At 43.0% G+C, this 27827-nt stretch overlaps 1 protein-coding gene across 3 annotated transcripts in view; it reads right to left on the reverse strand.

Moving 5' to 3' along the window:
- Positions 1–27827, reverse strand: part of GRB14 (growth factor receptor bound protein 14) — a 1076705-nt gene that overhangs the window by 765090 nt on the left and 283788 nt on the right. For all 3 annotated transcript variants that reach the window (XM_069224269.1, XM_069224270.1, XM_069224268.1), the window contains exon 2: positions 15188–15344. In XM_069224269.1, the coding sequence (XP_069080370.1) occupies positions 15188–15344 (157 nt within the window). The remainder of the gene's footprint in view (positions 1–15187; positions 15345–27827) is intronic.

Below are 27827 nucleotides of genomic sequence, written 5' to 3' on the forward strand. Positions count from 1 at the left end.
GAGTTGCACTTTGTTGAGCAAAGCACCCAGAAGCTGTCTGTCAGTAAGATAATGAATAGAATCTATAGAGTGGGAATGAGGAAACTGGATTGCTTTGCCAGTGAGACCTGGGAGCCATCACTGACACTAGTCTCAGAGTGAAAGTATGGAAACTCTTGCCCACTCACTCTAAGGCACTGAAGTTAAAAGCAGATTTAAAAGAATGGTGGGTTTGCCCTTCTGAGCTGCACTCCAAGAAGTGAAAGGGCCGCTCTCCAAGGAAACCATAGGCCCTTTTGCTTCATGGGTGACTCCGAAAAATGCGAATGAAACTCTGTAATTGACCAGTGGCCCCTTGCTACTTCTGACAGTAATGATTCTTTTTCTAGAGAACGAAATGCACAAGAAGTAAAACAAATAATGGACTAATAAAGCTGTTCATCAGTGCAACAAGGAATGGAGGAGAGTGAGTTAAAATGAGGAGAGTGGATTAATGTACCACCGAATACAGTCACTGGAACAAATCGCACTGCTTGATTATAAGTTAACCTCTTGCCTACGGTACTGAAGTTAAAAGTGGATTTAAGAGGCGGGTGTGTTTGTCTTTGTAATCTGCAGTCCAGACTGCATCAGCGTCCAATAAAACCTTTAATGCATGACTCGAAGAAATGTGAAAGAAAAATAAACATAGAGCCTCGTACACAAGAGCAGCGGGAGGGCACTAATGAAGCAAGGGAGAGGGGGGCTGGAGAAGTAACAGAGAGAAAAAAGTACCTCAAGTTGAGCGCGGACAGCGGAACAACATATATATAAATATATCAATCAGTACTTGGTCCATGCTCTATCACAGGAACAAAACAAAGAAGAAAGTGGGACTGGATGCGATGACCAGACGTAATGACCAGTCAGGATCAGTCAAATGAGAGTGAGTATGATGCTTACCAATAGTAAGCAACAGGCGAGCTCCAAGCCCCTTTTAGAGTTTATTAGGGGTGAGTGCAAAACGCTCTGTCCCTCTTCTAATGTCTCTTTAGGGGGATTTGAACCACGCCCATGTTATGTCAGTCACTTTCATTGGTTCGTGTGCCTGCCTTTTAAAATCCACTTGTTTTCATTCGTCATGACTTTTCCGGTGTTTAGCCCTCCTCGAGAGCCCAAGTAAACTACTGGAAACATACAAGACTCCATGTTTTCTGTATGGTTTCTGGACTACTTTTTCTCTTTATTTCGCGGAGCCATTGTGCTTTGTTTTACACAGCACAATCGTGCTCGTTTTTTATTTTAATTTAATGCAACAAGAAAAGTCCTGTTAGGAGTTTACAATGCTAATAGCTCTTAATCAACGTAATGCGAAAGCCGTTGCATTGCAAATGCTTGTTTTGAGATACAACAGGTCGTCGCCTAGCAACAGCGCAAGTGCTGTTTGAGGCGAGACCTAAAAATTAATACTGAGAGGGCAAAACAAATTTGGCAGCTGCTCAACTTTTTGTGATGTGGAAAAGGAAAAAAAGCTCCTGTATCATTCATTAATACAGTTATACTTACATAATCGCTTGCGTGCAGGAAGAGTCAGGTTGTGTGCTTCATCAGGAACTGCACCCTGGACTGCTGCACTCTGTATTCTAGACTTTTTTCCATACATCTTGAACCCTTACACTAACTCTTCTTCGACCAGAGAAATTAAACTCATATTTATTTTCAGTTGTAATACAATTTTGCAGTCTTAACTGTCTATACCGGCATGCAGGAATCAACTTGAACAGCTGCACAGACATGCAATAATATTTCAAACTGCTCCTGATTTGTGTAATCGGTCTGGACACAAACCTAACAGAGAAAAGACCAAGGACTTGACTACAATTGTAGCTAGGAAGAAAAGTTTGAGAGTTTTTTGTCTTCCAGATCCTAGCACATGTTTTGAAAAGTGGATCTCCCCATGTCTGTTGTAGGGAGAATTAGTTTATCAAAATACCCATTCTCCGATGTTTTTATACATGGTGATAATAGGTATTCTCTCACGTTTTTATACATAGCTTCACATTTTGAAGGGACATACGCCTTTTAGTTTGCTAAGCAATTATATTGATTTTTTACTCGTTTTATTTATTCAGTCAATGGGGTTTTCCAGCATTCATTTGTTGATATTAGAGCCAGTAATTGGCTGTCATGGTAAGATTTATTCAACTATAAAAACAGTGTATGATATTTGTCAGGTATATAAAACACTGGAACTGTTATTTCATGATGTATTACACAGCACATATGTTTATTGGAGCAAATAGAAAGTGACAGGCTGTAATGAGTTACATTCTCTTCTTTCATCATTTTGTAATACAGAGTTTTGCGTTACATTTAGCTCTTGAACAAGTCTGTTTTTCATTTCAATACTTGTATGTAGAATCTTATAGCATCAGCTGCTGTGCAGGTTCCAGAGTGTTGTGGAGGCTCTTGGACAGTTGCCTACTGACGCTGGATCTGGGTATTGCCTGAGGCTGTATTAAAGGACCTTTCCTGCATACCACCCATCATGTGAGAGAATTGTTTATTGTGAAGGTTTCCTGCGCAGTCTGTTTCTTCACCTTTATATCATGCAGGTCTACTCCATATGCTCTATTTGTAAATCAACGTAAAGTATTGGCAAGGAACATCCAGCAAACGCTAAAACAGGCCCAGCTTTAAAACTTAAGTGTAGCAAGTGTGGTATTGTGGGCCACTTTGCAAGGATGTGCAGGAATAGAAAGAAGATAATTAAATGTATATATGAAGGCAGTGACCAGACAGGAAGTGATATCGAAGAGAAAAATGTAGAGTCTAGAGGAGTTGTGGATGATGGAATTTTTGTTTTAAACATAACTGAGGAGAATACTAAAGGGAAACCAATGTGTGAAATGGAAATAGGTGGCATTCCTATTACAATGTATGCGGACTCTGGTTCACCATTCAACATAATCAATGAGGAGGTGTGGAACAAAACATTTGTGGACAAAATCGGCACATATTTATTTCAGCCAGATATTCAACCTGAAAGTTATACTGGGGAAAAAATGTATTTATTAGGTTTCAGATGGCTTTTATTTTCATTCAAAAACAGGTGTGTCAGAGGGAAGCTGAATGTGTCGAAAAGAGGGCCATCTGTGCTTGGGTGGAAGGATCAAGGACAATTACAATTGGTTTTGGTCCCGAACAGCAAAGAGAAAGTGATGGTGGTGGATGAACGGCATTCCTTGGCCATGGAAATGTAAAACAATTTTCCTAACGTTTTTGGCGAACAACTGGGAAGACTAATAGGTTTTGAACATGAGATCATACTAAAAAAAGTGCTGTACCAAAAGTCCACAAGGTGAGATCTGTGCCAATAATGATAAGAGATGATGTATCAAAGGAGTTGGAGAAATTGATGTTGATGGATGTCATTGAACCGGTAAAAAGTTCTGAATGGATTTCACCTGTGGTAATAGCACGACGCAGCAACAGAAAGATTCGCTTGTGCATTGACTTACGGTATTGGAACGACAACATCGTTATTGATCGCTTTCCGTTACCAAAGATCACTGAAATGGTTTCCAGTCTCAAAGGTGCCCGTTGGTTTTTCACGATTGACTTATCTGCAGCCTATCATCAGATTCCACTTTCTGCAGAGTCAAAGAAGCTTACGGCCTTCATTACACCCTTCGGTTGTTTCCAGTATAAGCGAATGCCGTTTGAACTAGCATCAGCTGCTGCTGTTTTTCAACGTTTGATGTATAAGTTATTTGGGAAGTCCAAGGGGGTGATGTGTTTTCAGGATTACATTTTAGTGTTTGGGGAAGATAGGAATGTACATGATGGAAGGTTGCGACATGTGTTGGAGGTGTTGGAAAGCAAAGGCTTTGCTGTGGAATTGAGCAAGTGCAAATTTGTTGAGAAAAGTGTGGAGTATTTGGGACATGAGATCAGTGGAGAGGGGGTAAAACCCAAAGCGCTGTTGGTTGATGCTATTGTTAACGCACCAAACCCCACAACCAAGGATTATGTAAATTCATTCTTGGGAATGGCGGAATTTTGCGCGAAATTTATCTCGAATTTCGCAGAGAAGGTTTATAACATGAGACTTCTACTTAAAAGAAATACATGGTTTGTGTGGAATGATGTATGTGAACGAGAGATTGTCAAAGTTAAAAAAGAATTAAGCAAAGTAGCTAATTTAGGGAGATTTGACCCGGAATTAGACACTTTTGTGACTACGGATGCTAGCAACAAAGGACTTGGTGCAGTTTTATCTCAAAGAGACAGGAATGGAAGGCATAGGATTATTTTGTTCGCTTCCAGATCCTTGTCACCATCTGAGGAGAGGTATTCTGTCATTGAAAAAGAGGCTTTAGCCTGTGCTTGGGCATTGGAACATTTCCGTGCGTTTGTGTGGGGTAAGAATGTAATGATTCAATGTGATCATAAACCTTTGATCAAGTTACTCATTTGTGAAGGTAGCGTGTTGGCGTTGGCGAGGATGCTGAGGTTGTCTATGCGCATGAAGGATTTTACGTACCGAATGGTGTATGTTTCCTGGTAAGAACAATCTAACGGCTGATTGTTTGTCTAGGTTGCCAAGTCTGTTAGAAAGATGTGTGGATGATCCGTGGAGTGAATTCAGTATTGCTCTAGTACATGATTCTGGTAAACCTGCTCTGAATAAAGATTTTTGGGGAAAGGAGATGGAAGGGGAGACTGTGTTGAAATCTGTTTTGAAGTATGTTTTGGAAGGGTGGCCTAGGAAGGACCAGCTGACAGAATCTTGCAAATACTTTTGGGAAGTGAGATCGGAGCTTTCTGTGGCTAAGGATGTTATTTTGAGGGGAGATAAAATTGTTCCTCCGTGTGGTGTGAGGGAGGCGATTTTGGAACTGTGTCACGAAGGCCATTTTGGCATTGACAGGACCAAATCTGTTGTTAAGGATTTATTTTGGTGGCCGGGCATGGACAAGGCAGTGGAAAGATTTGTTAGATCTTGTAGGGTGTTTTCTACAGCTGATAAGAGTTTGTGTACTCTAAGACCATCTATGGAGCAAATGCTTTTACCCAAGCAACCATGGGAGTGTGTTGCTGTGGATTTGTTTGGTCCGGTGGGCGATGCACAGGAGTATGTGATTGTACTAATTGACTTGTATTCTAAATGGCCGGAAATTGGAATAGTGGAAAGGGCTGACACTACTACAGTTTTGGAATTCCTGGACAAAACGTTTTTGTCTGAAGCTATGCCAGCAAAATTGTTAAGCGACAATGGTGTTCAATTTGTTTCTGATGCTGCAAGGAAGTATTTTGAGAGAGTGGGGATTAAGCATAAAACTACATCTCTGTCTAACCCCAGTTGTAATGGCACTGTTGGAAAGATTTAATAGAGTCATCAAGGGTGTTATTCAGAGAGCTGTGGAAAAATGTCTGGATTGGCATACTGCTGTTTTCAAGGCGGTGTGGGCATATAGAATCACTGAGAACGGTGCGACAGGATTAAGTCCTTTTGTTATTATGAGGGGAAGAAATCCCAGGGGTAAACATAACCCTGCTTGGTTGGTGGATACTGGAATTAGACACTGGTCACTGGAGTTGGTGAAGGATTGTTTGGACAGATCACAAGCTAAAACTAAATCCTATTATTATAAAGTTCATAATGTGAAGCCTGTCGAGATTAATGTGGGTGATTAGGTCCGTGTTAAGAATCCATGTTTTGTTTCTTGATTCCCAAAAACAACTGTAATCCCTAATCAATGCTCCTTACGGTAATGAAGAGGAATGCTCACGTCGTAAATGTGACTGTAGCCCATAAAGGTTTGGGTTGGGGGGTCTCTGCTTTTTATTAAGTTGATTGATCAAAGTCCCTTCCAGGTGATGGCCAGCGGTGAACATATGCCTAATCAGGCTAAACCTCCACATAACTTCTTTTCATTGGCATACACGGTTTGAACTATACGTGTCATGATGGGAGGAACATAACTCGTAAACATTGGCAGGCCAAGCCCCTTTTATCCTGTGCTCAAAAAGTTACAAATGTCCTTAGCTTAGAATAAACCCATTACCCTTTGTCCTGCCTCCTATACTCTTCAAAAATAATGACTAGATTTATTCAACATCACCTAGCTTGTCAAATGATCATTGTGTCTCATATGTAATAACACAATTTATATCCCTAATTCTATTTGATTTATGAATGCTTTTCCACTACCAGCATGTGCTGAGGGGTAATAAGCCTCTTACCATGCCTTGATTTCACTATAAAAATCTGCAAATAAGTGCACAAATGTGTAAGTTGAAAAATAGAAAAAATGTTTTTTTGTGATTACTGGTATATAAGTAATTTTTTTTATAACACTGAAACCATTGCGTTACATATTTTTTACTTCTCAATACAGGTATCACACTTTTTTGAGACATTTGAAGAAGTTGTCTTTACCCTCTTGGGTGCCTTGGACGAGATGATCTCGTCCAAGGCTACAGTTCCCCTGTGCCTTGGATAAGATCATCTCGTCCATGGCACAGGGGAACTTGGGGGCGCGCTAGCGCGCACCCCGTGCACCCCCCTTCCCCCCCCAAGTCGGGGATGGAAGGGGAAGACCTTCCCCTTCCACCCCCGACCCCCCCCACCCCCCCGTGACATCAGCGCGCGCGCACGCGCTGATGTGTCACAGGGGCCTCCCTCGTCGCGCTGGAAGCTCTGCTTCCAGCGAGATTGAAAAAGAAATGCAAAAGCATTTCTTTTTCAATCACTTGGGAGGCCCGGAGGGGCTTCAAAGGGAAGGAAAAGTATTTCCTTCCCTTTGAAGTCCCTCCGAGGGTTTCAAAAGCCGGATTGCTTGCAATCCGGCTTTTGAAACCCCACTAGACACCAGGGATTTTTTTTTTTTTCTTTGAAATTGACAAAAGGGAGCGACCCCTTGGGCAAGGGTCGCTCCCAGGGGGGGCATTTTTTTGAAAAGGCCTTTTCTGCCCCCACTGGGGGCAGATCGGCCTTATTAGGCCGATCTGCCCCCAGGGGGGGGCAGAAACCTCTAGGCACCAGGGACAAATTTTTTTTTCTTTATTTTATTTTTTTCTTTTTTTTTTATTGAGGTGGGGAGCGACCCCTTAGGCAAGGGTCGCTCCCCTTGGGGGAAAATTATATTTTGGCCATTTCTGCCCCCCTTGGGGGCAGATTGGCCTATTTTGATGAGGCCAATCTGCCCCCAAGGGGGGTAGAAACCACTAGACACCAGGGATTTTTTTTTTTTTTATTGTTATTGACAAAAGGGAGCGACCCCTTGGGCAAGGGTCGCTCCCAGGGGGGCATATTTTCGGGAAGGCCTTTTCTGCCCCCCCTGGGGGCAGATCGGCCTACTATTAGGCCGATCTGCCCCCAAGGGGGGCAGAAACCTCTAGGCACCAGGGACCTTATTTATTTATTTTTTTTCATTTTTTTTTTTTGGGTGGGGAGCGACCCCTTAGGCAAGGGTCGCTCCCCTTGGGGGAAAATTATATTTTGCCCATTTCTGCCCCCCTTGGGGGCAGATTGGCCTATTTTGATGAGGCCAATCTGCCCCCAAGGGGGGTAGAAACCACTAGACACCAGGGAGTTTTTTCTTTGCATGAATTTCACGCAAAGGGAGCGACCACTTAGGCAAGGGTCACTCCCTGGGGGGGAGGGCAATTTATTTTAGGCCATTTCTGCCCCCAGGGGGGGAAGAAACCTCTAGGCGCCAGGGCAAATTTTTTTTGGGTTTTTTTTTTTTTTTGTTCTTTCTTTTTTTTAGAGATGGGGAGCGACCCATCAGGCAAGGGTCACTCCCCTGGGGGGCAAATTGTATTTAGACCATTTCTGCCCCCCTGGGGGCAGATTGGCCGATTTTAGGTCAATCTGCCCCCAAGGGGGCAGAAACCACTAGGCACCGGGGATTTGTTTTTTGGCGCCAATGTCACGCAGGGGGAGCGACCCCGTAGGCAAGGGTCGCTCCCGGGGGGGGGTGGGGGTTGGGGGGGCAAATTTATTTTAGGCCATTTCTGCCCCCCCGGGGGACAGATCGGCCTATTATTAGGCCGAACTGCCCCGGGGGGGGGGGCAGAACACTCTAGGCGCCAGGGCAATTTTTTTGTGTTTTTTTTTTTGTTGTTTCTTTTTTTAGAGATGGGGAGCGACCCATCAGGCAAGGGTCGCTCCCCTGGGGGGGCAAATTGTATTTAGACCATTTCTGCCCCCCTGGGGGCAGATTGGCCAATTTTAGGTCAATCTGCCCCCAAGGGGGCAGAAACCACTAGGCACCGGGGATTTGTTTTTTGGCGCCAATGTCACGCAGGGGGAGCGACCCCGTAGGCAAGGGTCGCTCCCGGGGGGGGGGGGGTTGGGGGGGCAAATTTATTTTAGGCCATTTCTGCCCCCCCCCTGGGGCCGGCTGAGCTACAGGCCAAACACCACAGGTAGGCACCTTGCAAAAAACACCTCTGTTTTCTGTGAAAAAATATGTTGTGTCCACGTTGTGTTTTGGGCCATTTCCTTTTGTGGGCGCTAGGCCTACCCACAGAAGTGATGTACCATTTTTATCGAGAGACTTAGGGGAACGCTGGGTGGAAGGAAATTTGTGGCTCCTCTCAGATTCCAGAACTTTCTGTCACCGAAATGAGAGGAAAAAGTGTTTTTTGGGCCAAATTTTGATGTTTGCAAAGGATTCTGGGTAACATAACCTGGTCAGAGCCCCGCAAGTCACCCCATCTTGGATTCCCCTGGGTTTCTAGTTTTCATAAATGCACTGGTTTGCTAGGTTTCCTCAGGTGTCGGCTGAGCTACAGGCCAAAATCCACAGGTAGGCACTGCTTTTTATAAAAAAATGTGATGTGTCCACGTTGTGTTTTGGGCCCTTTCCTTTCGTGGGCGCTAGTCCTACCCACACAAGTGAGGTATCATTTTTATCGGGAGACTTGGGGGAACGCTGGGTAGAAGGAAATTTGTGGCTCCTCTCAGATTCCAGAACTTTCTGCCACAGAAATGTGAGTAACATGTGTATTTTTAGCCAAATTTTGAGGTTTGCAAAGGATTCTGGGTAACAGAACCTGGTCCGAGCCCCGCAAGTCACCCCTCCTTGGATTCCCCTAGGTCTCTAGTTTTCAGAAATGCACAGGTTTGGTAGGTTTCCCTAGGTGCCGGCTGAGCTAGAGGCCAAAATCTACAGGTAGGCACTTCGCAAAAAACACCTCTGTTTTTTTCCAAAATTTAGGATGTGTCCACGTTGCGCTTTGGGGTGTTTCCTGTCGCCGGCGCTAGGCCTACCCACGCAAGTGAGGTATCATTTTTATCGGGAGACTTGGGGGAACGCTGGGTGGAAGGAAATACGTAGCTCCTCTCAGATTCCAGAACTTTCTGCCACAGAAATGTGAGGGACATGTGTTTTTTTAGCCAAATATTGAGGTTTGCAAAGGATTCTGGGTAACAGAACCTGGTCCGAGCCCCGCAAGTCACCCCTCCTTGGATTCCCCTACGTCTCTAGTTTTCAGAAATGCACAGGTTTGGTAGGTTTCCCTAGGTGGCGGCTGAACTAGAGGCCAAAATCTACAGGTAGTCACTTTGCTAAAAACAGCTCTGTTTTCTGTGATGTGTCCACGTTGTGTTTTGGGGCATATCCTGTCGCGGGCGCTAGGCCTACCCACACAAGTGAGGTATCATTTTTATCGGGAGACGTGGGGGAACGCTGGGTGGAAGGAAATTTGTGGCTCCTCTCAGATTCCAGAACTTTCTGCCACAGAAATGTGAGGAACATGTGTTTTTTTAGCCAAATTTTGAGGTTTGCAAAGGATTCTGGGTAACAGAACCTGGTCCGAGCCACACAAGTCAGCCCTCCTTGGATTCCCCTAGGTCTCTAGTTTTCAGAAATGCACAGGTTTGGTAGGTTTCCCTAGGTGGTGGTTGAGCTAGAGGCCAAAATCTACATGTAGTCACTTTGCTAAAAACAGCTCTGTTTTCTGTGATATGTCCACGTTGTGTTTTGGGGCATATCCTGTCGCGGGCGCTAGGCCTACCCACACAAGTGAGGTATTATTTTTATCGGGCGATGTGGGGGAACGCTGGGTGGAAGGAAATTTGTGTCTCCTCTCAGATTCCAGAACTTTCTGCCACAGAAATGTGAGGAACATGTGTTTTTTAGCCAAATTTTGAGGTTTGCAAAGGATTCTGGGTAACAGAACCTGGTCCGAGCCACACAAGTCACCCCTCCTTGGATTCCCCTAGGTCTCTAGTTTTCAGAAATGCACAGGTTTGGTAGGTTTCCCTAGGTGGCGGCTGAGCTAGAGGCCAAAATCTACAGGTAGTCACTTTGCTAAAAACAGCTCTGTTTTCTGTGATATGTCCACGTTGTGTTTTGGGGCATATCCTGTCGCGGGCGCTAGGCCTACCCACACAAGTGAGGTATCATTTTTATCGGGAGACGTGGGGGAACGCTGGGTGGAAGGAAATTTGTGGCTCCTCTCAGATTTCAGAACTTTGTGCCACAGAAATGTGAGGAACATGTGTTTTTTTAGCCAAATTTTGAGGTTTGCAAAGGATTCTGGGTAACAGAACCTGGTCCGAGCACCGCAAGTCACCCCTCCTTGGATTCCCCTAGGTCTCTAGTTTTCAGAAATGCACAGGTTTGGTAGGTTTCCCTAGGTGGCGGCTGAGCTAGAGGCCAAAATCTACAGGTAGTCACTTTGCTAAAAACAGCTCTGTTTTCTGTGATATGTCCACGTTGTGTTTTGGGGCATATCCTGTCGCGGGCGCTAGGCCTACCCACACAAGTGAGGTCTCATTTTTATCGGGAGACATGGGGGAACGCTGGGTGGAAGGAAATTTGTGGCTCCTCTCAGATTCCAGAACTTTCTGCCACAGAAATGTGAGGAACATGTGTTTTTTTAGCCAAATTTTGAGGTTTGCAAAGGATTCTGGGTAACCGAACCTGGTCCGAGCCACACAAGTCACCCCTCCTTGGATTCCCCTAGGTCTCTAGTTTTCAGAAATGCACAGGTTTGGTAGGTTTCCCTAGGTGGCGGCTGAGCTAGAGGCCAAAATCTACAGGTAGTCACTTTGCTAAAAACAGCTCTGTTTTCTGTGATGTGTCCACGTTGTGTTTTGGGGCATATCCTGTCGCGGGCGCTAGGCCTACCCACACAAGTGAGGTATCATTTTTATCGGGAGACATGGGGGAATGCTGGGTGGAAGGAAATTTGTGGCTCCTCTCAGATTCCAGAACTTTCTGCCACAGAAATGTGAGGAACATGTGTTTTTTTAGCCAAATTTTGAGGTTTGCAAAGGATTCTGGGTAACAGAACCTGGTCCGAGCCACACAAGTCACCCCTCCTTGGATTCCCCTAGGTCTCTAGTTTTCAGAAATGCACAGGTTTGGTAGGTTTCCCTAGGTGGCGGCTGAGCTAGAGGCCAAAATCTACAGGTAGTCACTTTGCTAAAAACAGCTCTGTTTTCTGTGATGTGTCCACGTTGTGTTTTGGGGCATATCCTGTCGCGGGCGCTAGGCCTACCCACACAAGTGAGGTATCATTTTTATCGGGAGACTTGGGGGAACATAGAATAGCAAAACAAGTGTTATTGCCCCTTGTCTTTCTCTACATTTATTCCTTCCAAATATAGGGGTGTGTGTAAAAAAGACATCTATTTGAGAAATTCCATGTAATTCACGTGCTACTATGGTCACCCTGGAATTCAGAGATGTGCAAATAACCACTGCTCCTCAACACCTTATCTTGTGCCCTTTTTGGAAATGCAAAGGTCTTCTTGATAGCTATTTTTTACTCCTTATATTTCAGCAAATGAATTACTGTATACCCGGTATAGAATGAAAACGCACTGCAGGGTGCGGCTCATTTATTGGCTCTGGGTTCCTCGGGTTCTTGATGAACCTACAAACCCTATATATCCCCGCAACCAGAGGAGTCCAGCAGACGTAACGGTATATTGCTTTCGATAATCTGACATTGCAGGGAAAAGTTACAGAGTAAAAAGTAGAGAAAAATTGATGTTTTTTTCACCTCAATTTCAATATTTTTCTTTTTCAGCTGTTATTTTCTGTAGGAAACCCTTGTAGGATCTACACAAATGACCCCTTGCTGAATTCAGAATTTTGTCTACTTTTCAGAAATGTTTAGGTTTCTGGGATCCAGTATTGGTTTCATGACCATTCCTGTCACTGACTGGAAGGAGGCTGAAAGCACAAAAAATTGCACAAATGGGGTATGCCCCAGTAAAATGCCAAAATTGTGTTGAAAAATTGGGTTTTCTGATTCAAGTCTGCCTGTTCCTGAAAGCTGGGAAGCTGCTGAGTTTAGCACCGCAAACCCTTTGTTGATGCCATTTTCAGGGGAAAAACCACAAGCCTTCTTCTGCAGCCCCTTTTTCAAATTCTTTTGAAAAAAACGAAATTTTCACTGTATTTTGGCCAATTTCTTGGCCTCCTTCAGGGGAACCCACAAAGTCTGGGTACCTTTAGAATCCCTAGGATGTTGGAAAAAAAGGACGCAAATTTGGCTTGGTTAGCTTATGTGGACAAAAAGTTATGAGGGCATAAGCGCAAACTGCCCCAAATAGGCAAAAAAAGGCCTGGCACAGGAGGGGGAAAAGGCCTGGCAGCGAAGGGGTTAAATGAAAATACCAGTTTTCATGTGGCACCAATTACCTGTAACTTTTTTTAACAAAACTTTGCTTTAACCAATATATAATTTCTAAAACATTTAGGGCCATTTGTATCATTATTACAGATTGCGATTACCTATTTGCGATTCTCTGTGAATCGCAATTAGATAATCGCTATTCGAATGTATGAAACTCAATGAGTTTCATTTAGCATTTCCTAATGGGTAGCAAGCCGACACAGCTCATTAATAATAATGAGGCAGGTTGCAATTTGCGACATACTAGGAAACACAAAAATCACATGGATGGTGGCCTGCTGGGCTCAGCGGGCCACAATGTCTGTGGTTGCTTTTAAATAAAGCAATCCTTTTTTTATGCAGCCGGTACTCCTTGAAGGATGCATTTAAAAAATAAAAATGTCTTCTCATTTCTAAAGGGTAGGCAGTGGTCCATGGGATCACTGTCTGCTCTTAAAAACGTTTTCACTACCATTCACAAAGTGGAAGGGGTCCCTTCGGGACCCCTTCCTGTTTGAAAATGGGTTACCACCAACTTGAAGTAAGTGGTAAGATGTGAATGTTTTAAGATACCATTTTGGTCACAAAACAATTCCTTCATACATCTGCAATCCGGTATTAGGAAGGGACGCCCTTGACACCTCCCTTCCTGATACTGAATCAGTATGTATGCACAATTCCAAATTGCGATTCAGTAACATGAATTAATACATACCAAAATCCATTTATGCAGTTGCAGACCACAAAAATGCATGATACATATGGTCCTGAGATAATTACCGTAATTCAAAACCAATGATAAAACTGTAAATGTATTGGTATTACAGCAATTTGTCTATTCCCCTATCAGAATTCCAGGTCTGGAGTTAGGTGGCCAAGGGTCACAGAGACACTTATTTACTACTAGACCTGCAGAGACCATTGGTAAGCAGCACAAAGGTGCCAGATCACTCCTCACTTCAGACCTTGAATCACACTATTCAGACAGGTGAGAGGCTCAAAACTGTGGAAGACTGAGACACTAACCATCATAGGAGTGGGCAGGGGTGGCTCCTCCAATAGGGCGGAGGAGAGTCGCCCCCCGCCAGCAGTGCCAGCTGCAAAACCTTTTCAAGAAAATGATAATAGACTGTGTTTATTATTGTTTTCTTGACAAGGGGTGGGGGATTGGGAGTGATGAGCACATGAGGGGAGTGCATAGATCACTCTCCTCAGAGGGCATGTGTGTTTGGACGGCAGTCTCGGGCCGGACAAACACACATGCACAGTCTCCAGCGCAGCAACACAGTTGCCGGGCTGGAGAGACCCTGTATAGGCTCCCAGTCTGCCTGGGAGGGCCCTGCTCTGAGCAGTGTCAGGATTTGCCTCAGGGCATGCTGGGAGCCTGTGACTGCAACTGGAGCGATGAGGGACAGAAGAGCGGTGGCAATGGAGGAGGTAAGTTTTTTTTCTTTCTTTCTTTATATATTTTTTTAATTAAATGTACCCCTCTGCCCCCCACGTGCGCCACACCCGCCCGCCCATTTAAATAGCAGCGAGCCGCGACTGGGAGTGGGATCTCCCTGGATCTGACATTAACAGTAACACAATCAGTACTTAACCACACTGCACGTCTCCTTGCCTGGCAAGATTTCATGGATGTATTGGCACTACACTTTCATTCTGTTTGTACTGTCGACCTTACGTTCTATGATCTTGGTCATTTTCCACCCTCCTCATTCGACCTCAAGTATTCCTCTCCCTTTCCCTTCAGGGTTTGTAACCTTATATTGTTTTTATGTAGTTTATGCCACCACTCGTATGTTACTGTGCTGGAGCCCTCTGACCCCTGGCATCCGGGAGATCAGAGTTGGTATCCTGGCTGACATCTGATCTCAAAGCTGCCCTCAGAGTAAGCTACTTCCTCTTGTTGTGGATAACTCCTCTCAGTACCTGCCCATATTTGGTACTTAGGGTGCACTGGTCTATTGGTTTATAACTTACAAGTTTAGTATTCCCTTCAAACGTTACCCGAGGTCACAGTGCACATCAGACCACTAACATACGTCAGTCTATGCCAGGATTCCCGAACATAGCACCCCAGCAAGACTCCTTTGCCTTCTCTGTCCGATTCCCATTTTCCCTTTCTTTCTTTGTTGAGGTTTTAGAGCTCTCAATATTCAGTGAAACTCAGGGAAGGCAAGGGTTCTCAGCAAAACTACCTCTTTGACCAAAGCTTGGCATCCTCTCTCTGCTATTGCCACTCTAATAATGCTATTGTTTCTTTACTCTTGAGTATTCCATTATCCAAGCCAACTCTTTTACAAACTTCTCACCTTTCCTCTTTAAGTCTAATTGATCAAAACTCTGGTGTATAGATATTTACTGCCAGATACCCAGGAGTGTTAACAGATATGCACGATTGAGCTACATTGTAATCACATCAAATCTCATTTCCAATCATATGTGCACAATTATAATAGCAGTCTTATCTGACAAATGAAAAAAGCCCAACCCCTACAATAAACGGTGAAAAAAATCTATATTGTCATTTTCTGATTCATTTTTCACCTTAAAAGCTTTACATGTTATTTATACTTACCTAAACCCAAGTGAGGAAGATGTTCAAACAGAGTCCAACTGTTATCATCAATGTAATGATGCTTCAGAATTAACAGTTGGCACACATCCCTAGCTGGAATGTCATTAGGTACTTCCAATGCTCTGCTGGTATCATCTTCACTATAAACTTTAATGACCTGTATGAGGAGCAAAGTGTAATTTCCTTAGACAAAATTAGGCAATATAGTTTATTTTATATCACTCAACATATGTTTGACAACTCACTGCTCAGCTCAGCGAAATGTTTTTACTGTCAACACGTGCATAAATGCAACAGCCTTACTACAGAAAATAGAGACCACAGACATCCAGAAAAAGAATCACAATCATTTCTCGAGATATACTGTATGACACTCCAAGAGGAGAAACAAAGACCTTGAAAGGACTACGCGGGATGCTGTTAAGAAATATTTATTTTAATATTGTTGAAGCACGGAAGGGACAATTGTGACTTGGTTTTGGAAGACCCTCCGTAGTTAGTGATCTATGTTGCTGTTGGTTCTGCAATAGCTGTGAATACTTAAGCCCTCAATGCAGGTGAGCCACTCATGGGCTGCTAACCTTGAGCCTGGCACAAACTGATTTTTGCAAACAACTTGACACTGCAAACCCAGCGCAAGCTCTGTAACCTTACGCTTTCACCCCTTACAGATTCAGGTAAAACCTGGCCAAACGTGTGACGGTAAAGTGCACAATTCTGAGTTTTGTAGCCTGGGACCTGTAAGAATCTGTAGTACTAAGATGACGAAGCCCAGATTTCCATTTGAACTCATAACGGAGAGACACACCAGCACAAGGAAATACTTCACTGGGTAGCATCACTGCACCCATATTTTCCAGCCTTCGGAAGGAGGGCCTTAGATGGTGTGGTACTCTAACAAGAGGGACAATAGGAGGGATCATCCCCACAAAAGGCTTACTGTGCTATAATGAGTGTGATACCAGTCATATTTATATTTATGCAGGAATAACGAGATGGTAATGTTCATCTCGTGAAATGCTTTAGTTTTTTTCTTTTATTAGCAGTCTTAAGGTAGAACTTTGGATCTTTCAGAGTTTGGAAAACCTTTTACCCCAGTTAGGGTCAGATATTCAATACAAGTATGTTTGAGTCCAAATGGAACAGTTATAAATATGCGTGTGTTTTTACTGGTAATTCTAACTCGGACGCATTTACAGATAAGTTACAGTTTTTGGTGTGATTTTTTTTGGATGCTTTTGCATTTAATTCTAGACAGAGTTTTGTAGAAAGCCAGAAGACTACACTCTTGACATCCCTTTGAAGGGTGGCATGAAAATGGAACATTGTAGGCTTTTATTACAAGGTTGTGTGTATATGACGCTGTTTGAGAGAGGTGGGAAAACCTAACAGCTCATTTGTGGAATAGTTGAACCTGACCTAGCCTCAGGTCACTGTTGCCATTTGGAATTAGAATGTTGGGCCAGATGTACGAAGCCTTTTGCATGTCGCAAACTGCGAAAAACACAGTTTGCGGCATGCAAAAGGCCGAACGTGATGCTCATCCTCAAATTGTGAGTCGATACCGACTCGCAATTTGGGGATGTGACTTGCAAATAGGAAGGGGTGTTCCCTTCCTATTTGCGACCGCATTGCCATGCTGAGTTGCTTTGTGACCGCGAATGCGGTCGCAAACCAACTCGCAGTTACCACCAGTGTCACATTGGTGGTAACTCATTAGCAAAAGGGAAGGGGTCCCCATGGGACCCGTTCCCCTTTGTGAATGCCGAAAAAAATATTTTTTCAGAGCAGGCAGTGGTCCTATGGAACCAAATGGTTTCGGAAGTTTTTTCATTTTGCAGCTCGTTTTCCTTAAAGGAAAACGGGCTGCAAAATTAAAAAAAAACTGCTTTATAGAAAAAGCATTCACAGACATGGAGGTCTGCTGACTATAGCAGGCCACCATCCCTGTGAGTGCAGGGACTCGCTATGGGGTCGCAACCTGCGACCCACCTCATGAATATTGATGAGGTGGGTCTTTGCGACCCCATAGCGAGTCGCAGAAAGTGCCTGAGACACCCTTCTGCATCCCATTTTGTGAGTTGCAATGCGAGTCGGTCAGACTCGCAATTTGCAAGTCGCAAAAGTTTAGTTTACTACATCTGGTCCTTTTTGTTCTATCTGCTACTTTCTTTGACTCAGGAAGGATTGGAAGCATCATAAATACAACTTCATTGGTAATGTAATATCGTTGATAGTAGGTCTGGATATATATCATAGCGGATGGTGTTGAAAGCCTGAAGAGGTCTAGTTATATATTTGGAACCATTTGCCACATATAAAGTTTGGTATTGTAGGTCATGTTGACTTGCATGGGTGGATTCAGAATGATCTAACTAAGGGCCGTTTTTACGAAGCAATTTTATGGTTACAAACTCTCTCATTTGGAGTTTGTGAATGCAAAAATGCTTTTTCAAATGTACAAATCCAGTTTTAGAATTGAGTAAATTTTACTGACTCCTAAAAGAGGATTCTGACCCGTTAACAAATTACTATTTAGAAGAGGCATATTGAAGGCACCCCTTCCACATATGGATTAAATTTGCAGTGGATCAATGCTCTGCAACCGCTATCTGGGAGTGAAACATTGAGAAGGTACTGACTTCCAAGATTAAGTGGTAAATCATTTGCAAAAGGGAAAGGAATCACTTTGGACCCTTTCCCATTAGTGAATTTTTAAAGAAAATGTGTTGGGCATTTGGCAGTAGAGGATGCGTCTAACTCTCAAACATGATTTCACTTCAAAGTAAACTTTTTTAACACAGACCCATTTCTGTTAAGAAAAACATGCTACATTAAAAAATATACATACTTTATTGAATTAGAGCCGTGGTCTGCTGACTTTAGCAGGCCAGCATCCCTGTGATGGACATGAATCAGAGTAAATCACAATTTGCAATCTACCACATTAATATTCATGAGGTAGGTCACATTACAAGCCACTAGATTCTGAATGTTAAAAAACAACCTTTTAGTTAATAGGTCGGTTCAAAAATACTTTGCTAATTGCAAAAGTACAGACTGCAAATTACAGCTTGATTTTTGAAGCTGGATCTTTGTGCATCTCGCCCTTATTCCAGTGGTGGCTGCTGTCAAATTAAAGAGGTGGGGCAGCAGAGGGGAGAATAACAAAAAACATTAAAAAGTGTACTTACCTTCCAGCTGCTGCCTCAGTGCTCTGCCCCTGTCCCGGCAGTCCATGATTTGGTGACAGGCTTCCAGACTCTAATGAACTCGCCTGTTCCATCCAGACGCTGCTTTGATGCTGGAAATCTTGTTACTCAGCATGAAAGCAGCGCCAGGTTTGGTTGTAGCGGGTTGGTTCAGCACTCACTCAGGGCCTGGGAGCCTGTGCCTGTTCTCCACACAGCTGTGCAACACACCTCGGAATTAGAGAGATCTAACTGCGCTTTTCGAGCTGGCTGTCATAAGACAGCCAGACAAACCGACATGCACACTTGCAGTGCCCACCACTCCTCCTCTCTGCTGCAGCTCCAGTCCAGGAAGCTTTGGCCCCACCACGCCCTAAAACTCAGCTCAGCTGGCATCATACAGGATGAAAAATAAAATGATAATTTATTACCATTTTGTTTTTCATGATTTGCTTTGCTGGGTTCACAGCAGTGGGGCGGGGCTCATCAGCTCTAAGGGGGGAGCCACCGCTGCTTAATTCTAAGTGGCATTGCTGTTTTTAGTCTTCCTAGGGAGTACCACATTCTGTATGTCAGAAAGGTATGTCTAGAACCCCAGAATGTTATCTGCATATTAAGGATGGTCAGTGACAAAAAGGAAAGATTTTTTAATTTACTCAGGGGGGAATATTATCAATGTAGTGAATGTATGAGTGTATGCCCAGATTGCAGACGGTGCATTTTACATGTATGCCCAATTGTGAAAAATGAGCACTTTTCCTTGAACAAGCACTAAAAGACACTGTGCGCGCCAATTTACGCAAAGTGCAGAAGGCATTCAAGAAAGAGCCACCAGTGATCCCAGTCTTCCATTACTGTCTATCTGCAGTCACTTTATAGGCACAGCACAATGTTCCACTCTGCACCAAGATGCATCCTTAAACGGGTGCAGTATGTGCAGAGTCAGGCAATGTGCCCTTTCACAGGAAATGTGTAGTTCACAGTGCAGGCATAAGCTCACTCCTGTACTATCATCAGTGGACTAATTAAAGACCAACCAGCTGTTTCAAGATGCTAATCCACCATTTAAAGATAGTGACTGCCCATCCTCTCTCATAAAAAGGTATAGAATCTCCTTACAGGTAGATGCAGTGGATGACTTCACATATCTGCATGGGGATTTATTGTGACACTTCCTCCTAAGTGCCATCCGATGGGGACTACACTGACCTTTCTGAGTGACACTCTATTTGGCACACAGCCAGTATGCACCTGCTAATAGCCTTCTTGCCCTTGCACCAGCAACTCTAATATGATGCAGGAACAAAGGCAAGTGATTCTCTCATTTTCAAGGGGACCGCTCCCTGGAGATCTTGCCAGTACACATTTAGTCGATCCATATTGCCGAATATACATATTACACAAGCACCTGCAGCCCCTTCTGTAATAAAGAAGTGCCCATAATGTACAAAAAGTGGACAAACAGGACTGTTGCAACCCTGTGGCACTATGTACAATACAGACCCTGGTGCATCTCTGATCCTTACCGTGGATGCACAGACATTGCATACGAAGGATCCTTATGTAACGTAGGTGTGTATAAGAATTTATCTTCATATTACAATCATATGTAAAGGACAATATTTCATATTTTGCAGCAGATATATTGGCATGCCTCAAATATGTATCTTTGGAATGTTGATAATGAGGATAGTGAATGTCAGCAGACTCTATGGATTAAGTATTAAAAGTACTATTCTCCCTAAAGAGCATTGAAGCACCTGCTTTTGACAGGTACCCAGCTTAACAACTTTCTACTTTTGACCTTTAAGTACCTCTGTTACTGCAAAAGGCAATTCCATCATGTTAAAGGAGAGAAATTATTGTCCTATGGAAACAATGGTTATTACTTTGATTCTCACGGAAGGTAATTGTCTAACTGACTCTGCAAATCATACACTTCTCCCACTTTTGAACACTTCTCTTAAAATATTAACCATAGTTAATATTGTACCCAAACTGATCCACCCATCAGGTTTTGTCAAAGGGTGATGATGATGATATAATGTTAGATGTCTGCTTGACTTAATGAATTATGTTAATGCCAATAACGATTCACCCTGAACAGCTGTAATTCTTGTTCACACTGAACAGCTGTAATTCTTGTTCACCCTAAACAGCTGTGTTCCTCTAGGGGAGAAGGCCTTTGATAGAGCAATGTTATTGTTTATAAACTGAAAATATTTTAAATTTAAATTGCCACATACATGTATAAATCTCATCTCCACAATGTAGAAAAATACAGTCATTTAGTGAATGGAAGATATATTTAAAATACGGTACACCGGGGGCGTTCTGTTTCCCTCTGTCTCTTCTGCTTAAACCTCTAGTTTCCTCCTTTAGAAATAATTATCGTGTTACATGAATTTTCCAGAGATCAATAATTTAAATCCTTAACATTTGCAAATGATATTCTCTAGTTGTCATTTGACCCCAATCTTTCTCTGAAACATGATGTGCATTTGATTCATAAGCAGAACTCACAATATTTTAGATGTTTGGAAAACTGCAGTCTTTCCACTAGCAAGATTGTGTACAATGAGACATGTAGATAGGATGGCTTTAAGTGCTCTGGATGTTCTCTCAGGTACTTCGTAATTAGATGTGAATATTGCACTGCCCCTGAAGTGAACGTAAAGGTAATACTGTCTAAAATGCAGAGAGGAGGTGTGTGGCTAAGGTGGCCACCCTGCAGGAGCACTTTCTCAGAGCTCCACCCCCGGACTTGGTTTGGGATTGGATCAAATACCTGACACAGCTATCCAGGGATGCAGCAGTGACCCTGGTGACCCTGGGAGCCTCCAAGTACTGTTGCGGACTGATAGTGGTAACCATATGGATGACACTCCTGCCTAAAGCACTTTACGTATGCATACTCTGCTCTGCAGCCACCTCCTATCTTGCTAGTCAAACTATAAACGCACATTTGGGACTACATCTGTGATGGCAAGAAAGCTAGAATGGCGAAGGCCCAGGCCTACTTGCTACAGACCGAGAAAGGGCTGGTGTCCCACACTTGTTCATCTATTATCAGGCAGCACAGTTGTGTTATATGGTTGAATGGGCACGATCACACACACAGAAGCATTGGTGTTCCATTGACCAAGCTGTGACCGGTGTACATGTCTGGAAAATACCATGGCTGCTAAAGAAACACCGACCGCTAGCAGTATACATCTCCCCTATCCTGCGTGCTACCCTTGGTGCATGGGACAAGTTGCAGGTTATAAAAGGGCTGTCCACACCAGTTTCTCTGCAGGCACTGTTCATCGGTAACCCAGACTTTCAACCTGCACACAGCAAGTCATTTTTTGCTGTCTGACAGGAATCTAATTGTAAGAGAATTGGCAACATCTTTGATGTGGGTGGGGTCATGGACTTTGACCCATATGGTCTTCTGGCCACAACTTACTGGCAATACCTGGTGGTTCGCCACTGGGTAATCTTCCCTGCGGTCCGCCCACATTGGAGGCAGAATGAAATCTGCCACTTACAGATAAAGAGTGGTGTGATGTCCTGCACTGAGCTCGGTCACTGCGCGTGCCACGAACATCAAAGACATGTTTTTTAAAACTACCCCACTACTGGTACTATACACCGGCCAGGATTGCCAAGTGAAGGGTAACCGGTGACAGCAAGTGTTGGTGCCAATGTGGACAGGAGGGCATACTCAAGCACATTTTGTGGCACTGTCCAAAAAGTGCCTCCTGGCAACCCTTCTCCAGATGGTAGATGAAATATATGACACCAACATACCAAGGTTTCCTAGTGCATCTAGGGGTCATGCTATCACATTGGCTGAAGGTGCGGCTAAACACCTACTACTCTCTCAATGGGGTTTAGACATCATTCCCACAAACACTGAATGGCTGCCTTAACTTTGGCGATAACGGGAATGGAAAAACTGACAGGAACCGTGACTGGTTCACTGCCCCTTTTTGACAAAACCTGGGGTCCTTGTATCTGTTAATGTGGGACAAATTCAGGGAACTAGCATGCCCATTATACTTACACATTCTTCGACTAACAAACCCTAACATAGACCCATCTTAGTTTAACTAGCCTAATGTGACTCCACTGGGAGGCTCCCTTCTTGCCTTATGTATTCTTTAGCTTACCCACTGTGTGAGGTAATTAGACAATTGCAAATGAAGGTGCCCTTATCCTACCCCCCCATATCTGTTCCTAAACCCCCTTCCCATTTGCTTCAATTTTGTTTCCCACCAGCCAAGGGATGTAGGTGGGAGAAGTAGTATTGTTCTTCTATTTCCTCTAAAACTCAATAAAATAAATCTTAAACCTAAAATGAAGGGTGTGTGTGACAGAGGGGCAGCCTATTGTAGTGGATCTCAATGTACAACCAACCTCATGCATATTAATAAGATAGGTTGAATTGCGACCCCTACAAATCAATATTTTGAGAACCAATGTATTAATACATAGGTCAATTCTCAAAATATCAAGGGATTCATTAGAAGTCGGTGCAGAAATTGGGATCATTTCTAAAAAATCAATTTTGTACATTTCATTCAAGGAATCGCAGATTGTGAATCATTATTTGTCGCAATTTACTATTCCTTAAATGGAATCTTTGTTCATAAGTGTCTAGGTCCCATATTTATATTTTTCATGCAAAAACTGCGCTAACACAGTTTTACGTCAAAAAGTTTACCGCCAGCTAGCGCCGTTCCAAGACGCCAGCCGGGCGTCATATTTATGGAATGGCACAATCCAGCACAATGTGTGGGCTAACAACATGGAAAATGACGTTAGCCGGGTGGAGGTGGTTGTATGAGAGAATGAGGTGTTGCACCAAAAGTGACGTTAGGCTGGTTAGAGTAAAAAAAGATGTCTCTAACCAGCCTAGTGAAATTTTTTGACGCTAAACCTACCATACTACATGACTCCTGTCTTATAAAAGACAAGAGTCGTGCCCACCACCCCAGTGGCCAGCACAGGGGACAAGGGTCCCCTGGGCATGGCCATTGCACCCAGTGCCATGTATGGGGCTTATTTCAGGGCCTCAATGACACTTTAAAAAAAATTCAAAAATACTTACCTCTGCTTACCTGGGATAGGGTCCCACTCCCCTGGTGTCCCTCTGGTGTGGGTATCTCTGGGGCCTGGGGAGGGCGCAGGTGGACTTATTCCATGGTGTTCCACCATACAAATAGGCCCACAGGTCCTCTAACTCTTGCCCTGACCCAGGTGCTAAGCAAGCTTATAATGGTGCTAAGCAAGCTTATTGCTATTATTTAGGCCTGCCTCCCTCCCGTGCACCATTTTTGCATGGGACAATAAATAAGGCGCCTGGGCCTTAGGGTAATTTTGTGCCTGGGAACGCATACCTTGCATCTCATTAACGCAAGGCAGGTTCATGCTAGCAAAAATATAATTTAACTCCAAAACTTTGGCACTAGGCTGGTCTAGCGCCAAAGTATGAATTTGGAGTTAAGTGTGCGCTGAATTAGCATAAAAAAGGAACGCTAACTCAGCGCAAAAAGAGTATAAATATGACCCTAGGTTTCTTATGTTGGCACTGGCAGGCTCTACTCCATCATGCCAGGGGAGAAAAGGGATTCACTCTGATGCGCTAGTCGATTGCAGCCACACATATTTAGATTACTGAGCATGCTTGTTCGAAATCTCTGTGCCTATAAAAAAGCTTCTGCTATGGGTGAATGATACACATATTGATTGAAAAATATTGTGTAAAGTTGAAAATTGTGTCAAAAATATTGTCACTATGAAAATATCATGGAACAGAATATAAAACATGAGAATGTCAGTTGTTTTACATATAATACTGTTTTTACAACTATTGTTGTGTTTAATATAGTTATTTTAAACATAGTTGTAATAAATATTGTTTTTACAATAAATTATAATATACTGGGTAGCATAACATTTTAGATGCTAGAAATGTTAGTAGAATTGTTATTAATTATTTAAATATGTTTTATTTTTAACTGTGTAATTTATTTTTTAATTTCATCGGTAATTTATAATGTAGCTGCTCATTGTTGGGTTTGTAGGGGGACTGGGTGTGTAGTTAATTAAATTAGAATTAATTTGCTTTAAAAGTAGATTTTTTTATTTTACATTAAATAAGTAATTCATTAAAAAGCAGGTAACATACTTAATGGCTTGATTCTTTTTTTATGTATTTAGGTTTAATTTGTTAATTTTAATGTAAATTTTAACTTTTATATTTTTGTGAGCAATCTATCTATGAGCAGCATCATGTCAGTTATGTAGGAGAATTGGGCAGAAAGATAATTAAATTATAATTAATTAAATCGTAATGTAAAATGTTTATTATTTGAAATGAAACATATAATTGATGAATATATATTGAAATTGTTTAATTGTTGTTGTTTTTTTTTTAGTTTAGTTTATAAAATGTAATGAATATTTCATTTTTATACTTTTATTAGTATTTCAAATTTTAGTAGTGGGTCCTTGGTTTTGCAAGAGAATCAGCAGGGCAGTTATTGGAATAATATTACAAGTAGAAATGTCACTAATCTTGTTAGGTCCTATAAATGTTTCAGTAATTTCAACCCCAACTCAACTCCTGGTAGCTGTGGCACAGAGCAGACAGGCCTAACATAAGTAAATGAGTAAAGCACTTAATGGTAAAAATAAAGTTAAAAAGTCTAGCACATAACACACTACGTGCCAGGTTTACAAGGCTCTAGTGCCTCCTAGCACCACATTAGCCTCATTTTTTATGCTAATGTGGCTCAATGAGACAAAAATCCTTGTGTCATATTTACAAAGTGGCGCAATGCATGCATTGCACCACTATGCGCCCCCCTTGTGCCACATTATGCCTGCGCCAGGCATAATGTGGCACAAGGGGGTTTCTGGTGTTAGGAGGCCACCACAAATGGCACAATTACATCTACAAGATTTCATTGCACTATTTTCGGAGCCATCATTAATGCCTGCTTAAAGCAGGTATTAAAAGGACTCAGCCATTGAAATCAATGAGCCTCCTTGCACTTTGCCCCACTAGCATCAAAGTGCCACAATAGCGTTAAATATTTTGATGCTATTGGCCTAACGTTCCCCATGGTGTCGCTAGGTGGCGGTGGGGGGAGGGTGCAAAAATCAGTACTGAGGCACCAAATTCTTGTAAATCTGGCCCTAAAAATCCTATTAGAATTTTTTTTTAAAATAGAGAATAACAATTAACAAAATGACATCATATTTATTCAGATCAAATCAGGAGAACCAGAGTTATGATTTTTAAAGTTTTAAATACAAATACCACCAAAAAATCTTAATCACTTAGCAGGGACCTACACAGAATTTAAAGCCAACAGTAATGGAATGCAGGTTACATATAGAAACCAGCTCCACCCGGATCTGAAGTTTTACCTTCTTACTTCAAGCCTAATTATGAGTTTGGCAGTCTTGAGACCACTAAACTCGCGGTGGCGGTCCGTCCACCGCACTCCTGGTGGTCCAACTGCCAGATTATAATCCTGGCAGTCGGACCACCAGGAGAATGCTACCACCACCAGGTTGCACCACCATGGAAAGGCTGCTAGAAAGCCCGTGCTGGAGGACACAGGGACCATATTGTTGGCAATGCAGGGGCCCCTGTGACAGCACTCTCGAAATGCGCACTGTCTGCTGACTGCCAATAACAACGTAATACAACATTTCCAACAGTCACCCCGGTAGAAGCAATGCAATATGACGGGATTTTAGACTATCAGCTTGACAGCAGCCTCATCCTCACGGGTTTGGTGGTCTGATGGTCAGACCATCAAACTCGTAATCATCCCCTTAGTCTATTAAATGGAAGCCAACAATCTTCAGCTCGAAAAGGCTGCAGACTATGGCATAGAAGGGCTCTATGAGGCTAGATAACCATCAGACGAGTAACTGGTGAAGCCATTGACTTTTGCCAGGAAAATCACAAAGCAAGAGAAATACAAAATTTGCACAGAAGGATACTTTTGCTGCCTTTGCTAGTGAAGATTTCTTTCTTTGAACTTACTCACTTTTTTGGAGCTTGAATTCCTTCAGTGGGGCAAGGCAGAACTCTGTAGCCTAACAGGGCTCCATAAGGCTTGATAGCCTCTCCTCAATGTCCCACTAAAAGGGATTTGCTGCTGCAGAAAATCTCAGAGTGGGAACAACCTAAATCTTTGGCCCAGCGGCAGTGCACCTTCATCGGACTGACTTATCAGATTTGTCCTGGTCCTCTGGACGGCTTTAGAGGCAAAAATGTTCTAAGTCCCACGCTTTTCAGGATGGTAAAAGGCATACACTTAGACACAGCCAGTGGTTCCAGGACCTCAGGAACAGCACTCCAGCTAAAGGCACCAGCAGGGTCCAGAGCAGATCCAGTTGGAACTGGCTAGCTTGAATCTTCAGGAAAAGGAAGAAGTCATCCAACTGACTTGTATTCTACTTCTTTGTGCAGTGCACAAGTGGGAGCAGGTCCAAACTTGCACATCTCATCACAGGTTTCAACAGCAGGTGCAGCCCTTCTTCTGTCACCCTCTAGTCTCGTAATGTTCTGAGGAGGATGCCCTGGGGTGCCACATTTCTGACTAGCACTAACCTGTGGGTGGGGGTGACTTCCGGCCTCTCCCTAATCAATAGGTAAAACACTTCCAATGGTGATCTGGGCCCTTTTCAAGCAGTTCCTGTGTGCACACCTACAAACAGTTCCACGGTGCCTCCTGCTACCTAAATCCAACATGGCAGAACCTTTCTTCCCCTGTTCAGAGCTTCTCTGCCCATCCTAGAGTAGTAGCCAAGGAAATGAGCAACCTCTTTTCTGTGGTCAATGAAAATCAGTTTTGGGTGCAGCTCCTCATTGGCTGAGGTTGGAGCCTGGCTAACTAGGATGAGAAAGGAGGAGCAGGTCTACGTATAAGCTATATCTGCCTGTGACAGGGTAGAACTTTGAAGTTAATTAAGTTCCTTGGCACAGTCCAGATGGTCATGTTGTCAGAGAAACAAATCATCTCCCCACACTCAAGGCCTTTGTCTCAGCACTGGGCGTAAGTTCACACTAATCAAAGGGGCTGTGATGCTCCTGGGTGACAGTTGAAAGCTCATGAAAATGGGATTCTAGAGGCTTTAGACAGGTAAAAGAGACTTTTTAACAGTTACTTTTGCAAAATTTGCATTAAAAATACAATTTTACCACAGAATATGGTTTGTAATAGATATAATAGATATTTTAGAAAGTCCAAGAACAAACTTTGCAGTAGTTTCCTAGATGTAAATAACATTATTTAATTTTTAATATTATATCCCAATGCTTCCTGGAACAGCTATCCATTCTACAATGAAAATTGATTTGGGGCCGTGTCACTGTAAGGATATATTTTATATTAAATTTCTACATGTCCTTCTTTTAATTACTATTCATTGTGCCT

This window comes from Pleurodeles waltl, chromosome 3_1, assembly GCF_031143425.1.
Source record: "Pleurodeles waltl isolate 20211129_DDA chromosome 3_1, aPleWal1.hap1.20221129, whole genome shotgun sequence".
Lineage (NCBI taxonomy): Eukaryota > Metazoa > Chordata > Amphibia > Caudata > Salamandridae > Pleurodeles > Pleurodeles waltl.